The sequence below is a fragment of the Bombina bombina genome, chromosome 5, assembly GCF_027579735.1.
Source record: "Bombina bombina isolate aBomBom1 chromosome 5, aBomBom1.pri, whole genome shotgun sequence".
Taxonomy (NCBI): domain Eukaryota; kingdom Metazoa; phylum Chordata; class Amphibia; order Anura; family Bombinatoridae; genus Bombina; species Bombina bombina.
Window position 1 is genome coordinate 929,274,674 of NC_069503.1, and position 17,149 is coordinate 929,291,822.

At 41.5% G+C, this 17,149-nt stretch overlaps 1 protein-coding gene across 1 annotated transcript in view; it reads right to left on the minus strand.

The window, feature by feature from the left end:
• SLCO5A1 (solute carrier organic anion transporter family member 5A1) overlaps window positions 1-17,149 on the minus strand; it is a 282,587-nt gene that overhangs the window by 59,517 nt on the left and 205,921 nt on the right. Inside the window, 2 exon segments of the mRNA XM_053715106.1 lie at window positions 728-887; window positions 2,876-3,074. Of these exon segments, the coding sequence (XP_053571081.1) occupies window positions 728-887; window positions 2,876-3,074 (359 nt within the window).

Genomic DNA, 17,149 nt, shown 5'->3' on the forward strand with positions numbered 1-17,149 from the left:
TCAGACCTCCAAACCACAACTCCCAACTATCGTTGTTTGAGAGGGACATTCCCTGTTTCTGAGCTCTGTCCCTCCGAGACAACTATATGTCCCTCTTTACAGAATTTTTCTTAGCCCCACCCACTGAAACCCAGAAACACCCACAAACTGCCATGATACACTCACAGACCACCCAGAAAATTATTTATAATATAGTCATGGCAAAATATATTAGATGTAATTTGAAAATTCATTCTGATTTATACTGTACTACATTTAAAGGGACGTTAAACACTTTGAGATGGTAATATACAAATATATATATATTCATTCTGACAGTCATGTGTTTTTCAATTCCTGTTAGAAGTGGAAATGCAGAACACTGTTATATACCACACAGCCATTGGCTACAAACTCTAGTGACCTATTTATAACTGTCTTTAATTGGCCTCAGCAGAGAAACCTAAGTTACAACATGGCAGCACCCAATGCTTTATAGACACTTTACACTTATTTTGTCACTATTTAAACAACTAATTAAACTTTAAAAAAGCTATCTACATGATATTCTCAGACTAATTTGTTCTTTGAATGCTTTATTCTATCTAGCATTTATTTAGTGTTCAATGTCCCTTTAAAGCACTGTGTTTAGGCTCATGTATACCTATGTAACATGACACTAGATCCAAAGACCTCAAAGAATCTGCATTTTTCAGTAAAGGAATATCACACATTGCTTAGTACTTACTGCTATGCTATGATTTCCGACATTGATGCACCCAGCGAGACATGGATTGAAATATGTAATTCCATCTGATCCACACACTGGCTCATATTCATGGATTTTACAACCACAGTTAACATTACATCCACCTGTTAGATTCCTGTGTGTCATGGTTAGTGTGGGACTGTGGATATAGAATAGACAGAATTATTCAAGTCTCTAATTTCAGGTCATTGTTAACAAGTCGTGTATAAATTTATTGGGAGAATACAAAAAATATGTATATTCAAAAAATTATATTCAGCGAGCTGCTGGTTACTACAGAAAAACAAAGGATAAAAAAACATAACAGCACAAATCTTCAAATAATTAGCTTTATGACTTTAGTTGTAGATTTCTGAAATATCTGTGATTATATAGGTTAATTATTGTAGTGGAATGATTAAAGGTCTCACAGTTATTTTATTCAGCCCTCATTTCTAAATTCTGTATAGAATGGGCTGTATAGAATATTATCAAAGTGCATATGGCTAAAGAAAGTGTTAGTAAATGTATCACGGTCGCTTCTACACACAACAATAGTTCAGGGGGCCGATTTATCATATGTCTGTCTGACATGATCCGCTCAGCGAATCATGTCCGACAGATATCGCTGAATGCCGACAGATATCGCTGAATGCCGACAGATACGCTGTCGGCATTTATCATTGCACAAGCAGTTCTGGTGAACTGCTTGTGTAATGCCGCCCCCTGCAGATTGGCCGCTAGCAGGGGGTGTCAATCAACCAGATCGTATCTGATCAGGTTGATTGCTGTTCGCCGCTCAGAGGCCGTGGACCAGTTAAGGAGCTGCTTCTCAACTGCTGTTTCCAGCGAGCCTGAAGGCTCGCGCGGAAACAGATGTATTAGGCACCATACGGTGCTTAATAATTCGGCCCCTATATTTCTGCTGTATAGGGTTCTATTTTTAAAGTTGCAGTCTAAATTCAGTACTTAGTGACTGAACCATTCAAATGTATCATTGGGAGGAGTTAACGGGACACTAAACACATTTTATAAGCATAGCACTGAGGTAACTCCCTGCCTCCCTCTAGTCACGGGTGCACCATGTTGAAATCTGTGTTTCACTGCATTTCAGTGCTAATGAGTTTGCACATGTGCAGAAACTCCCATTCAGATACCTGCAGTGTAACCTAAGTTCCAAAACGGCAGTAATGATGATAGAGGGAGGTACATGGAACGTATTTAGTGCTTAGTGTTCCTTTAATGCTCTGGTGTCAGGAAGTGCCTAGGAAGCTACTAATTGTTTTACCGCTCATTTGTTAGAAATAAATCTGGTGTAGCTGTAAACATTTCTTTTTATGAAGTGCTTATACCTGAGGTACCAGGGTTTCTTGGAAGAACAAATTGTACATGAAAATCACAAAAAGGTTCAATGACATCATGTATGTATGAATTTTAATTACTAAACAATCCTAATGGGATATACAATGAAACAATCAAGATTTGAAGGAACGGCTTAATGTTAAAACTGACCCTTCTGACTTTTCTGGGAAAAGATAGACATTGCAGGGTCTGGGTGTACAATAGGGGGTTGATTTATGAAGCAGTGAATGCGAATTCCGCCTGAAGCAGAAGTTAAGAAGCAGCGGCTGTAAGACCGCTGCTCCTAAACTCGTTCGCCACCTCTGAGGCGGCGGACAGCAACCAGCCCGATCGGATACGAATGTGCAGGGGCGGCATTGCACAAGCATTCCACTAGAAATGGTTGTGCAATGATAAATGCCAACAGCGTATGCACATTAGTGAATCGGCCCCTTAGAAATGGTTGTTGGGGTTTTGTATGGGTTGTCTCTTGTGTTTTGAGGGTTTTGTACGTGGATGTGAAGGTGCACTTTGGAGGTTGCAGGGTATTGTGGATGGCTAAAGATTATAGTTAGAAAAATTTGTGAAAAGTGCGTATTTGTAATTGATATTTTCTGCTTTTTATTTGTTCAAGTGCACTCATGCAATCACACTCACATTTGAGCTCTGTTTTTATAACATTGTACAGACAAAATATTTTGGACACAGCACTTATCTAAAATGAAAGGCAATATTGTTAGCGCATACTGTTGAAAACAACAGTCCCAATTCATTATGTCTTATTGTACAGCATGTTCTATTACTCACCCAGTGGTGTATGGTATGTTAATACCACCAAGATTAATACTTTCACATCCAACGATGAAAAGTGTTGAAAAGCACAAGAGTGATACGCCACAGCAGATCATGGCTAACTTTGCAGATTCTCTAGCACCAAGTTTCAGCTTCTTGATTATATAACCACCTAAGACAATACCAACACCAGCACTTGGGACAATTATCAGACCTAGAAAACAGTGAATTATTTGGTAACATTAAAGGAAATTTAAAAGGGAGATAAAAAAATAAAATATTATTTTTTCATTGCTCTATATATAAGCATTCAAACTTTAATTTTTTTTATATATAGAATATTAATAATAATTGTGACACTTAATAAAAATCCCTGTTAGTGATCTATTTGTAATTTATTTACACAAAATATCCCAGGAAAGTAAGAAGAAGAAAACGTTGTAAGATTGGAACATATCAATGAAATATTTGCTTTCTCAATAATAACTAAATTGATGCATGTTTATCAAAACTAATATTATAAGGGTGTCCTGCAACCCCTAGAGACCCCTAGCCTGCAAACAGAATGTGAGGAAGTATGGGGATTTTTTCATGCATGTATGGTTTGGCATTTAACCCCGGAGACACTCACTAGGTGATTGCCTTTCACTCGGTGGGTCTTGGGGGTTTATAGCACTTAAGGGAGCTGAGATTGAGGGGTTTAAATAATTACCCCCTATCCAGCTCCATTAAGTTATGGAGCTGCCAATTACTTCCAAGCTTCCATAGCCAGGTCACAGCCCTACGTATGGGTGTGGTAACGTCACCAGCATTCATGGATTTCTCACCAGGAGAAATTCATGTGTAAGACAACATGTGGTTGTCATCCACACTTAAGACATTAAAGGGACATGAAACCACAAAATTTTATTTCATGATTCAGATAGAGAATACAATTTTAAACAACTTTCTAGTTTACTTATTTTACCTAATTTGTTTCATTCAGCAATGCACTACTGGTTTCTAACTGAACACATGGGCGAGCCAATGACAATCGGTATATATATGCAGCCACCAATCAGCAGGTAGAACGTAGGCTATTTGCTGCTTATTAGCTCACCTAGGAAAACCTTTAAGCAAAGGATATCAAGAGAAGGAAGCAAATTAAATAATATAAATAATTTGGATATAATTTAATAAGTTGTTTAAAATTGTATGTCAGTCTAAATCATGAATGTCTAATTATAACTTTACTGTCCCTTTAAGCAGATGATCACCATGTGTCGTCTTGCGAGGTTAACCCCTTAAGGACCAGCAATGTACCTTGTACGTCCCTGGTCTTTCTATGGGGATTGTGCTATTTCTGATGACAAGTAGGGAGGAGGGAGAGTATAATAGTGCGGTCCTGCCGCTTGCGGTGGGACCCGTTCTATTATAAACAAGAAAACCCTAAATGACTGTCAGTGTACATGGTATGTCGCGGTTGTTAAGGGATCAAGGAGTTAACAGCCAAAACTGCACATGTGGCCCTTAAGGCCTCTAAAATATAGATCTGCAGCGCCATGTGTTAGGAAGTTGGCCATCACTGTTATAGATGACAAAGCTAATGTTTGTTAAGCGCAAACATGCCAGAAACAAAAAATATAGGGCAAATGAAAGATTTTTTAAAGGCCATAATAGTCATAATAACAGGGTCGATAGTTGTAAAATGACACGCTCTAATGGATTATAGCATGTCATTGTACGACTATCAACCCTGCTCAGCTGTGTGTTTAACAAAGGGGACCCACTACGAAGATGCACAACTAGCGTTGTTGGTTGGATGTTTCTGGTTCCGTTCTGAACCAGTGGCAGCACTTCTCCTGTGTGTTTAATTCCTTTGCGGGGGTTAAAACACAGTAGAGCAGGGTCGATAGCCAGGGTCTAATGGATAAGAGCATGTAATGTTTTGACTGCTATGGGCCTTTAAATTGTTTTATACCTTTAAAGAGACATTTAAACATCTACTGCATCTGGCTAACTTAAAGGGATGTGAAAGTAATGATTCAGATAGAGCATGCAATTTAATATAACTTTTACTTCCATTATCAAATTCCCTTTGTTCTTTAGGTATGCTTCAATATAGTGCTCAAGGCACGTGCATATGCATGTACATATGTAGATATGCTCTTTAGCAAAGTATACTAAGAGAGCGAAGTAAATTGGACAATGAAAGTAAATTGGAAAGTATTTCTTAACATTGCATGCTCTGGCTGAATCATGATAGTTTAATTTTGATTGATCTGATGAAGAATTGTATTATCTTAGGCCTAGATTTAGAGTTCGGCGGTAGCCGTCAAAACCAGCGTTAGAGGCTCCTAACGCTGGTTTTGGCCGCCCGCTGGTATTTGGAGTCAGTGATTAAAGGGTCTAACGCTCACTTTTCAGCCGCGACTTTTCCATACCGCAGATCCCCCTACGCCATTTGCGTATCCTATCTTTTCAATGGGATCTTCCTAACGCCGGTATTTAGAGTCGTTTCTGAAGTGAGCGTTAGAGCTCTAACGACAAAACTCCAGCCGCCTGAAAATAGCAGGAGTTAAGAGCTTTCTGGGCTAACGCCGGTTCATAAAGCTCTTAACTACTGTACCCTAAAGTACACTAACACCCATAAACTACCTATGTACCCCTAAACCGAGCTCCCCCCACATCGCCGCCACTCGATTAAATTTTTTTAACCCCTAATCTGCCGACCGCCACCTACGTTATACTTACGTACCCCTAATCTGCTGCCCCTAACCCCGCCGACCCCTGTATTACATTTATTAACCCCTAACCTGCCCCCCACAACGTCGCCGCCAGCTACTTAAAATAATTAACCCCTAATCTTCCGACCGCAAAGCGCCGCCACCTACGTTATCCCTATGTACCCCTAATCTGCTGCCCCTAACACCGCCGACCCCTATATTATATTTATTAACCCCTAATCTCCCCCCTTCAACGTCGCCGACACCTGCCTACACTTATTAACCCCTAATCTGCCGAGCGGACCTGAGCGCTACTATAATAAAGTTATTAACCCCTAATCCGCCTCACTAACCCTATCATAAATAGTATTAACCCCTAATCTGCCCTCCCTAACATCGCCGACACCTAACTTCAATTATTAACCCCTAATCTGCCGACCGGAGCTCACCGCTATTCTAATAAATGTATTAACCCCTAAAGCTAAGTCTAACCCTAACACTAACACCCCCCTAAATTAAATATAATTTAAATCTAACGAAATAAATTAACTCTTATTAAATAAATGATTCCTATTTAAAGCTAAATACTTACCTGTAAAATAAATCCTAATATAGCTACAATATAAATTATAATTATATTATAGCTATTTTAGGATTAATATTTATTTTACAGGCAACTTTGTAATTATTTTAACCAGGTACAATAGCTTTTAAATAGTTAAGAACTATTTAATAGTTACCTAGTTAAAATAATAACAAATTTACCTGTAAAATAAATCCTAACCTAAGATATAATTAAACCTAACACTACCCTATCAATAAATTAATTAAATAAACTACCTACAATTACCTACAATTAACCTAACACTACACTATCAATAAATTAATTAAACACAATTCCTACAAATAAATACAATTAAATAAACTAGCTAAAGTACAAAAAAAAAAAAGAACTAAGTTACAAAAAATAAAAAAATATTTACAAACATAAGAAAAATATTACAACAATTTTAAACTAATTACACCTACTCTAAGCCCCCTAATAAAATAACAAAGCCCCCCAAAATAAAAAATTCCCTACCCTATTCTAAATTAAAAAAGTTAAAAGCTCTTTTACCTTACCAGCCCTGAACAGGGCCCTTTGCGGGGCATGCCCCAAGAATTTCAGCTCTTTTGCCTGTAAAAGAATAAATACAATACCCCCCCCCCCCCCAACATTACAACCCACCACCCACATACCCCTAATCTAACCCAAACCCCCCTTAAATAAACCTAACACTAAGCCCCTGAAGATCTTCCTACCTTGTCTTCACCATCCAGGTTCACCGATCCGTCCTGAAGAGCTCCTCCGATGTCCTGATCCAAGCCCAAGCGGGGGGCTGAAGAGGTCCATGATCCGGTCAAAGTCTTCATCCAAGCGGGGCAGAAGAGGATCTTCCATCCGATTGAAGTCATCATCCAGGCGGCATCTTCTATGGTCTTCCATCCGGAGCGAAGCGGCAGGATCCTGAAGACCTCCAGCGCGGAACATCCATCCGGACCGACGACTGAACGACGAATGACTGTTCCTTTAAGGGACGTCATCCAAGATGGCGTCCCTCGAATTCCGATTGGCTGATAGGATTCTATCAGCCAATCGGAATTAAGGTAGGAATTTTCTGATTGGCTGATGGAATCAGCCAATCAGAATCAAGTTCAATCCGATTGGCTGATCCAATCAGCCAATCAGATTGAGCTCGCATTCTATTGGCTGTTCCGATCAGCCAATAGAATGCAAGCTCAATCTGATTGGCTTATTGGATCAGCCAATCGGATTGAACTAGATTCTGATTGGCTGATTCCATCAGCCAATCAGAAAATTCCTACCTTAATTCCGATTGGCTGATAGAATCCTATCAGCCAATCGGAATTCGAGGGACGCCATCTTGGATGACGTCCCTTAAAGGAACAGTCATTCGTCGTTCAGTCGTCGGTCCGGATGGATGTTCCACGCTGGAGGTCTTCAGGATCCTGCCGCTTCGCTCCGGATGGAAGACCATAGAAGATGCCGCCTGGATGATGACTTCAATCGGATGGAAGATCCTCTTCTGCCCCGCTTGGATGAAGACTTTGACCGGATCATGGACCTCTTCAGCCCCCCGCTTGGGCTTGGATCAGGACATCGGAGGAGCTCTTCAGGACGGATCGGTGAACCTGGATGGTGAAGACAAGGTAGGAAGATCTTCAGGGGCTTAGTGTTAGGTTTATTTAAGGGGGGTTTGGGTTAGATTAGGGGTATGTGGGTGGTGGGTTGTAATGTTGGGGGGGGGGGTATTGTATTTATTCTTTTACAGGCAAAAGAGCTGAAATTCTTGGGGCATGCCCCGCAAAGGGCCCTGTTCAGGGCTGGTAAGGTAAAAGAGCTTTTAACTTTTTTAATTTAGAATAGGGTAGGGAATTTTTTATTTTGGGGGGCTTTGTTATTTTATTAGGGGGCTTAGAGTAGGTGTAATTAGTTTAAAATTGTTGTAATATTTTTCTTATGTTTGTAAATATTTTTTTATTTTTTGTAACTTAGTTCTTTTTTATTTTTTGTACTTTAGCTAGTTTATTTAATTGTATTTATTTGTAGGAATTGTGTTTAATTAATTTATTGATAGTGTAGTGTTAGGTTAATTGTAGGTAATTGTAGGTAGTTTATTTAATTAATTTATTGATAGGGTAGTGTTAGGTTTAATTATATCTTAGGTTAGGATTTATTTTACAGGTAAATTTGTTATTATTTTAACTAGGTAACTATTAAATAGTTCTTAACTATTTAATAGCTATTGTACCTGGTTAAAATAATTACAAAGTTGCCTGTAAAATAAATATTAATCCTAAAATAGCTATAATATAATTATAATTTATATTGTAGCTATATTAGGATTTATTTTACAGGTAAGTATTTAGCTTTAAATAGGAATCATTTATTTAATAAGAGTTAATTTATTTCGTTAGATTTAAATTATATTTAATTTAGGGGGGTGTTAGTGTTAGGGTTAGACTTAGCTTTAGGGGTTAATACATTTATTAGAATAGCGGTGAGCTCCGGTCGGCAGATTAGGGGTTAATAATTGAAGTTAGGTGTCGGCGATGTTAGGGAGGGCAGATTAGGGGTTAATACTATTTATGATAGGGTTAGTGAGGCGGATTAGGGGTTAATAACTTTATTATAGTAGCGCTCAGGTCCGCTCGGCAGATTAGGGGTTAATACGTGTAGGCAGGTGTCGGCGACGTAGGCAGGTGTCGGCGACGTTGTGGGGGGCAGATTAGGGGTTAATAAATATAATCTAGGGGTCGGCGGTGTTAGGGGCAGCAGATTAGGGGTACATAGGGATAACGTAGGTTGCGGCGGTTTACGGAGCGGCAGATTAGGGGTTAAAAAAAATATGCAGGGGTCAGCGATAGCGGGGGGCGGCAGATTAGGGGTTAATAAGTGTAAGGGTAGGGGTGTTTAGACTCGGGGTACATGTTAGGGTGTTAGGTGCAGACGTAGGAAGTGTTTCCCCATAGGAAACAATGGGGCTGCGTTAGGAGCTAAACGCTGCTTTTTTGCAGGTGTTAGGTTTTTTTTCAGCTCAAACAGCCCCATTGTTTCCTATGGGGGAATCGTGCACGAGCACGTTTTTGAGGCTGGCCGCGTCCGTAAGCAACTCTGGTATCGAGAGTTGCATTTGCGGTAAAAATGCTCTACGCTCCTTTTTTGGAGCCTAACGCAGCATTTGTTTGAACTCTCGATACCAGAGTTAAATTTATGGTGCGGCCAGAAAAAAGCCCGCGGAGCGTTAACAGCCCATCTACCGCCAAACTCCAAATCTAGGCCTTAATGTTTAGATGAGATAATGGCTGCAGGGAGGGTTCCTGATGTGTAACTGCAAGTATGATTACCATAATTACATTATCATTTGGTATATTTTTTGCATTCTGTAGGGAAAGTAATAAACTGTCTGAGGCATCAGCAAGAGTTCACAGTGTATACATATGAATCTGTCACATGATACAGGGGACAAGGTGGCAAATTGAAGTAAATTTTTACATTTGTGAGAAAAAACAGAATTTATGTTTACCTGATAAATTACTTTCTCCAACGGTGTGTCCGGTCCACGGCGTCATCCTTACTTGTGGGATATTCTCTTCCCCAACAGGAAATGGCAAAGAGCCCAGCAAAGCTGGTCACATGATCCCTCCTAGGCTCCGCCTACCCCAGTCATTCGACCGACGTTAAGGAGGAATATTTGCATAGGAGAAACCATATGGTACCGTGGTGACTGTAGTTAAAGAAAATAAATTATCAGACCTGATTAAAAAAACCAGGGCGGGCCGTGGACCGGACACACCGTTGGAGAAAGTAATTTATCAGGTAAACATAAATTCTGTTTTCTCCAACATAGGTGTGCCGGTCCACGGCGTCATCCTTACTTGTGGGAACCAATACCAAAGCTTTAGGACACGGATGAAGGGAGGGAGCAAATCAGGTCACCTAAATGGAAGGCACCACGGCTTGCAAAACCTTTCTCCCAAAAATAGCCTCAGAAGAAGCAAAAGTATCAAACTTGTAAAATTTGGTAAAAGTGTGCAGTGAAGACCAAGTCGCTGCCCTACATATCTGATCAACAGAAGCCTCGTTCTTGAAGGCCCATGTGGAAGCCACAGCCCTAGTGGAATGAGCTGTGATTCTTTCGGGAGGCTGCCGTCCGGCAGTCTCGTAAGCCAATCTGATGATGCTTTTAATCCAAAAAGAGAGAGAGGTAGAAGTTGCTTTTTGACCTCTCCTTTTACCAGAATAAACAACAAACAAGGAAGATGTTTGTCTAAAATCCTTTGTAGCATCTAAATAGAATTTTAGAGCGCGAACAACATCCAAATTGTGCAACAAACGTTCCTTCTTTGAAACTGGTTTCGGACACAGAGAAGGTACGATAATCTCCTGGTTAATGTTTTTGTTAGAAACAACTTTTGGAAGAAAACCAGGTTTAGTACGTAAAACCACCTTATCTGCATGGAACACCAGATAAGGAGGAGAACACTGCAGAGCAGATAATTCTGAAACTCTTCTAGCAGAAGAAATTGCAACTAAAAACAAAACTTTCCAAGATAATAACTTAATATCAACGGAATGCAAGGGTTCAAACGGAACCCCCTGAAGAACTGAAAGAACTAAATTGAGACTCCAAGGAGGAGTCAAAGGTTTGTAAACAGGCTTAATTCTAACCAGAGCCTGAACAAAGGCTTGAACATCTGGCACAGCAGCCAGTTTTTTGTGAAGTAACACCGACAAGGCAGAAATCTGTCCCTTCAGGGAACTTGCAGATAATCCTTTTTCCAATCCTTCTTGAAGGAAGGATAGAATCCTAGGAATCTTAACCTTGTCCCAAGAGAATCCTTTAGATTCACACCAACAGATATATTTTTTCCAAATTTTGTGGTAAATCTTTCTAGTTACAGGCTTTCTGGCCTGAACAAGAGTATCAATAACAGAAGCTGAGAACCCTCGCTTCGATAAAATCAAGCGTTCAATCTCCAAGCAGTCAGCTGGAGTGAAACCAGATTCGGATGTTCGAACGGACCCTGAACAAGAAGGTCTCGTCTCAAAGGTAGCTTCCAAGGTGGAGCCGATGACATATTCACCAGATCTGCATACCAAGTCCTGCGTGGCCACGCAGGAGCTATCAAGATCACCGACGCCCTCTCCAGATTGATCCTGGCTACCAGCCTGGGGATGAGAGGAAACGGCGGGAACACATAAGCTAGTTTGAAGGTCCAAGGTGCTACTAGTGCATCCACTAGAGCCGCCTTGGGATCCCTGGATCTGGACCCGTAGCAAGGAACTTTGAAGTTCTGACGAGAGGCCATCAGATCCATGTCTGGAATGCCCCACAGCTGAGTGACTTGGGCAAAGATTTCCGGATGGAGTTCCCACTCCCCCGGATGCAATGTCTGACGACTCAGAAAATCCGCTTCCCAATTTTCCACTCCTGGGATGTGGATAGCAGACAGGTGGCAGGAGTGAGACTCCGCCCATAGAATGATTTTGGTCACTTCTTCCATCGCTAGGGAACTCCTTGTTCCCCCCTGATGGTTGATGTACGCAACAGTTGTCATGTTGTCTGATTGAAACCGTATGAACTTGGCCCTCGCTAGCTGAGGCCAAGCCTTGAGAGCATTGAATATCGCTCTCAGTTCCAGAATATTTATCGGTAGAAGAGATTCTTCCCGAGACCAAAGACCCTGAGCTTTCAGGGATCCCCAGACCGCGCCCCAGCCCATCAGACTGGCGTCGGTCGTGACAATGACCCACTCTGGTCTGCGGAATGTCATCCCTTGTGACAGGTTGTCCAGGGACAGCCACCAACGGAGTGAGTCTCTGGTCCTCTGATTTACTTGTATCTTCGGAGACAAGTCTGTATAGTCCCCATTCCACTGACTGAGCATGCACAGTTGTAATGGTCTTAGATGAATGCGCGCAAAAGGAACTATGTCCATTGCCGCTACCATCAACCCGATCACTTCCATGCACTGAGCTATGGAAGGAAGAGGAACGGAATGAAGTATCCGACAAGAGTCTAGAAGCTTTGTTTTTCTGGCCTCTGTCAGAAAAATCCTCATTTCTAAGGAGTCTATTATTGTTCCCAAGAAGGGAACCCTTGTTGACGGGGATAGAGAACTCTTTTCCACGTTCACTTTCCATCCGTGAGATCTGAGAAAGGCCAGGACAATGTCCGTGTGAGCCTTTGCTTGAGGAAGGGACGACGCTTGAATCAGAATGTCGTCCAAGTAAGGTACTACAGCAATGCCCCTTGGTCTTAGCACAGCTAGAAGGGACCCTAGTACCTTTGTGAAAATCCTTGGAGCAGTGGCTAATCCGAAAGGAAGCGCCACGAACTGGTAATGTTTGTCCAGGAATGCGAACCTTAGGAACCGATGATGTTCCTTGTGGATAGGAATATGTAGATACGCATCCTTTAAATCCACCGTGGTCATGAATTGACCTTCCTGGATGGAAGGAAGAATAGTTCGAATGGTTTCCATCTTGAACGATGGAACCTTGAGAAACTTGTTTAAGATCTTGAGATCTAAGATTGGTCTGAACGTTCCCTCTTTTTTGGGAACTATAAACAGATTGGAGTAGAACCCCATCCCTTGTTCTCTTAATGGAACAGGATGAATCACTCCCATTTTTAACAGGTCTTCTACACAATGTAAGAATGCCTGTCTTTTTATGTGGTCTGAAGACAACTGAGACCTGTGGAACCTCCCCCTTGGGGGAAGTCCCTTGAATTCCAGAAGATAACCTTGGGAGACTATTTCTAGCGCCCAAGGATCCAGAACATCTCTTGCCCAAGCCTGAGCGAAGAGAGAGAGTCTGCCCCCCACCAGATCCGGTCCCGGATCGGGGGCCAACATTTCATGCTGTCTTGGTAGCAGTGGCAGGTTTCTTGGCCTGCTTTCCCTTGTTCCAGCCTTGCATTGGTCTCCAAGCTGGCTTGGCTTGAGAAGTATTACCCTCTTGCTTAGAGGACGTAGCACCTTGGGCTGGTCCGTTTCTACGAAAGGGACGAAAATTAGGTTTATTTTTTGCCTTGAAAGGCCGATCCTGAGGAAGGGCGTGGCCCTTACCCCCAGTGATATCAGAGATAATCTCTTTCAAGTCAGGGCCAAACAGCGTTTTCCCCTTGAAAGGAATGTTAAGTAGCTTGTTCTTGGAAGACGCATCAGCCGACCAAGATTTCAACCAAAGCGCTCTGCGCGCCACAATAGCAAACCCAGAATTCTTAGCCGCTAACCTAGCCAATTGCAAAGTGGCGTCTAGGGTGAAAGAATTAGCCAATTTGAGAGCATTGATTCTGTCCATAATCTCCTCCAAAGGAGGAGAATCACTATCGACCGCTCTTATCAGATCATCGAACCAGAAACATGCGGCTGTAGCGACAGGGACAATGCATGAAATTGGTTGTAGAAGGTAACCTTGCTGAACAAACCTCTTTTTAAGCAAACCTTCTAATTTTTTATCCATAGGATCTTTGAAAGCACAACTATCCTCTATGGGTATAGTGGTGCGTTTGTTTAAAGTGGAAACCGCTCCCTCGACCTTGGGGACTGTCTGCCATAAGTCCTTTCTGGGGTCGACCATAGGAAACAATTTTTTAAATATGGGGGGAGGGACGAAAGGAATACCGGGCCTTTCCCATTCTTTATTAACAATGTCCGCCACCCGCTTGGGTATAGGAAAAGCTTCTGGGAGCCCCGGCACCTCTAGGAACTTGTCCATTTTACATAGTTTCTCTGGGATGACCAACTTGTCACAATCATCCAGAGTGGATAATACCTCCTTAAGCAGAATGCGGAGATGTTCCAACTTAAATTTAAATGCAATCACATCAGGTTCAGCCTGTTGAGAAATGTTCCCTGAATCAGTAATTTCTCCCTCAGACAAAACCTCCCTGGCCCCATCAGACTGGGTTAGGGGCCCTTCAGAAATATTATTATCAGCGTCGTCATGCTCTTCAGTATCTAAAACAGAGCAGCCGCGCTTACGCTGATAAGTGTTCATTTTGGCTAAAATGTTTTTGACAGAATTATCCATTACAGCCGTTAATTGTTGCATAGTAAGGAGTATTGGCGCGCTAGATGTACTAGGGGCCTCCTGAGTGGGCAAGACTCGTGTAGACGAAGGAGGGAATGATGCAGTACCATGCTTACTCCCCTCACTTGAGGAATCATCTTGGGCATCATTGTCATTATCACATAAATCACATTTATTTAAATGAATAGGAATTCTGGCTTCCCCACATTCAGAACACAGTCTATCTGGTAGTTCAGACATGTTAAACAGGCATAAACTTGATAACAAAGTACAAAAAACGTTTTAAAATAAAACCGTTACTGTCACTTTAAATTTTAAACTGAACACACTTTATTACTGCAATTGCGAAAAAACATGAAGGAATTGTTCAAAATTCACCAAATTTTCACCACAGTGTCTTAAAGCCTTAAAAGTATTGCACACCAAATTTGGAAGCTTTAACCCTTAAAATAACGGAACCGGAGCCGTTTTGAACTTTAACCCCTTTACAGTCCCTGGTATCTGCTTTGCTGAGACCCAACCAAGCCCAAAGGGGAATACGATACCAAATGACGCCTTCAGAAAGTCTTTTCTAAGTATCAGAGCTCCTCTCACATGCGACTGCATGCCATGCCTCTCAAAAACAAGTGCGCAACACCGGCGCGAAAATGAGGCTCTGCTTATGCTTTGGGAAAGCCCCTAAAGAATAAGGTGTCTAAAACAGTGCCTGCCGATATTATTATATCAAAATACCCAGATAAAATGATTCCTCAAGGCTAAATATGTGTTAATAATGAATCGATTTAGCCCAGAAAAAGTCTACAGTTTTAATAAGCCCTTGTGAAGCCCTTATTTACGATCGTAATAAACATGGCTTACCGGATCCCATAGGGAAAATGACAGCTTCCAGCATTACATCGTCTTGTTAGAATGTGTCATACCTCAAGCAGCAAGAGACTGCACACTGTTCCCCCAACTGAAGTTAATTGCTCTCAACAGTCCTGTGTGGAACAGCCATGGATTTTAGTGACGGTTGCTAAAATCATTTTCCTCATACAAACAGAAATCTTCATCTCTTTTCTGTTTCTGAGTAAATAGTACATACCAGCACTATTTCAAAATAACAAACTCTTGATTGAATAATAAAAACTACAGTTAAACACTAAAAAACTCTAAGCCATCTCCGTGGAGATGTTGCCTGTACAACGGCAAAGAGAATGACTGGGGTAGGCGGAGCCTAGGAGGGATCATGTGACCAGCTTTGCTGGGCTCTTTGCCATTTCCTGTTGGGGAAGAGAATATCCCACAAGTAAGGATGACGCCGTGGACCGGACACACCTATGTTGGAGAAAAATCTACTGCTGATTTAAAATTCAATATAAATGCTATTGCATTGTGTTTTTATTATGCTTGTGTTTATTATACAATTCTACTGTATTTAATGATCTTTAAATCACATTTTAAATATGTATTATAATTTTCTTTGATTATTTATCCTGTGATTTACCTAAAAAATGTTTTCTTTTCCCACTGTTTTTGTGAGGCTATAGTGCATACTCAAGTCTTTAGAACTGTGACCCTGCAACTAGCTACACAATTATTGCTTGATATGAGCAAGAGCTCATTTATAGCTGTCTCTACCTGGCAAAGGAGATAAGTCTGATATATGCAAGCGACTTTAGATTATCATTATGTCCATGAAATATTCTGAGCAAACAATGCAAATTGTGGTAAGAAAATAACGGCTAGATTTAGAGTTCTGCGGCCAAAGGGGTGCGTTAGCTACGCATGCTTTTTTCCCCCCCCGCACCTTTTAAATACCGCTGGTATTTAGAGTTCACAGAAGGGCTGCGTTAGGCTCCAAAAAGGGAGCGTAGAGCATATTTACCGCCACTGCAACTCTAAATTCCAGCGGTGCTTACGGACGCGGCAAGCTTCAAAAATGTGCTTGTGCGCGATTCCCCCATAGAAAACAATGGGGCTGTTTGAGCTGAAAAAAAACCTGCAAAAAAGCAGCGTTCAGCTCCTAACGCAGCCCAATTGTTTCCTATGGGGAAACACTTCCTAAGTCTGCACCTAACACCCTAACATGAACCCCGAGTCTAAACACCCCTAACCTTACACTTATTAATCCCTAATCTGCCGCTCCCGCTATCGCTGACACCTGCATTATATTATTAACCCCTAATCTGCCGCTCCATACACCGCTGCAACCTACGTTATCCCTATGTACCCCTAATCTGCTGCCCCTAACACCGCCGACCCCTATATTATATTTATTAACCCCTAATATGCTGCCCCCGCTATCGCTGACCCCTGCATATTATTATTAACCCCTAATCTGCCGCTCCGTACACCGCTGCAACCTACATTATACCTATGTACCCCTAATCTGCTGCCCCTAACACCGCCGACCCCTATATTATATTTATTAACCCCTAATCTGCCGCCCCCAACATCGCCTCCACCTACCTACAATTATTAACCCCTAATCTGCCGACCGGACCACACCGCTACTATAATAAATGGATTAACCCCTAAAGCTAAATCTAACCCTAACACTAACACCCCCCAAAATTAAATATAATTTAAATCTAACTAAATAAATTAACTCTTATTAAATAAATGATTCCTATTTAAAGCTAAATACTTACCTATAAAATAAACCCTAATATAGCTACAATATAAATTATAATTATATTGTAGCTATTTTAGGATTAATATTTATTTTACAGGCAACTTTGTATTTATTTTAACCAGGTCCAGAAGAGCCTCCGAAATCTTCATCCAAGCCCAAGCAGGGGCTGAAGAGTGACGTCCATCCTCCGGCTGAAGTCTGGATCCAAGCGGCAAATGAAGAAGTCCATCTTCGGGAAGAAATCTTCATCCTATCCGGGCAGAAGAGGACATCCGGACCGGCAAACATCTTCATCCAAGCCGCATCTTCTATGTTGTTCCATCGGATGACGAGCGGCTGATCTTGAAGACCTCCGGCGCGGA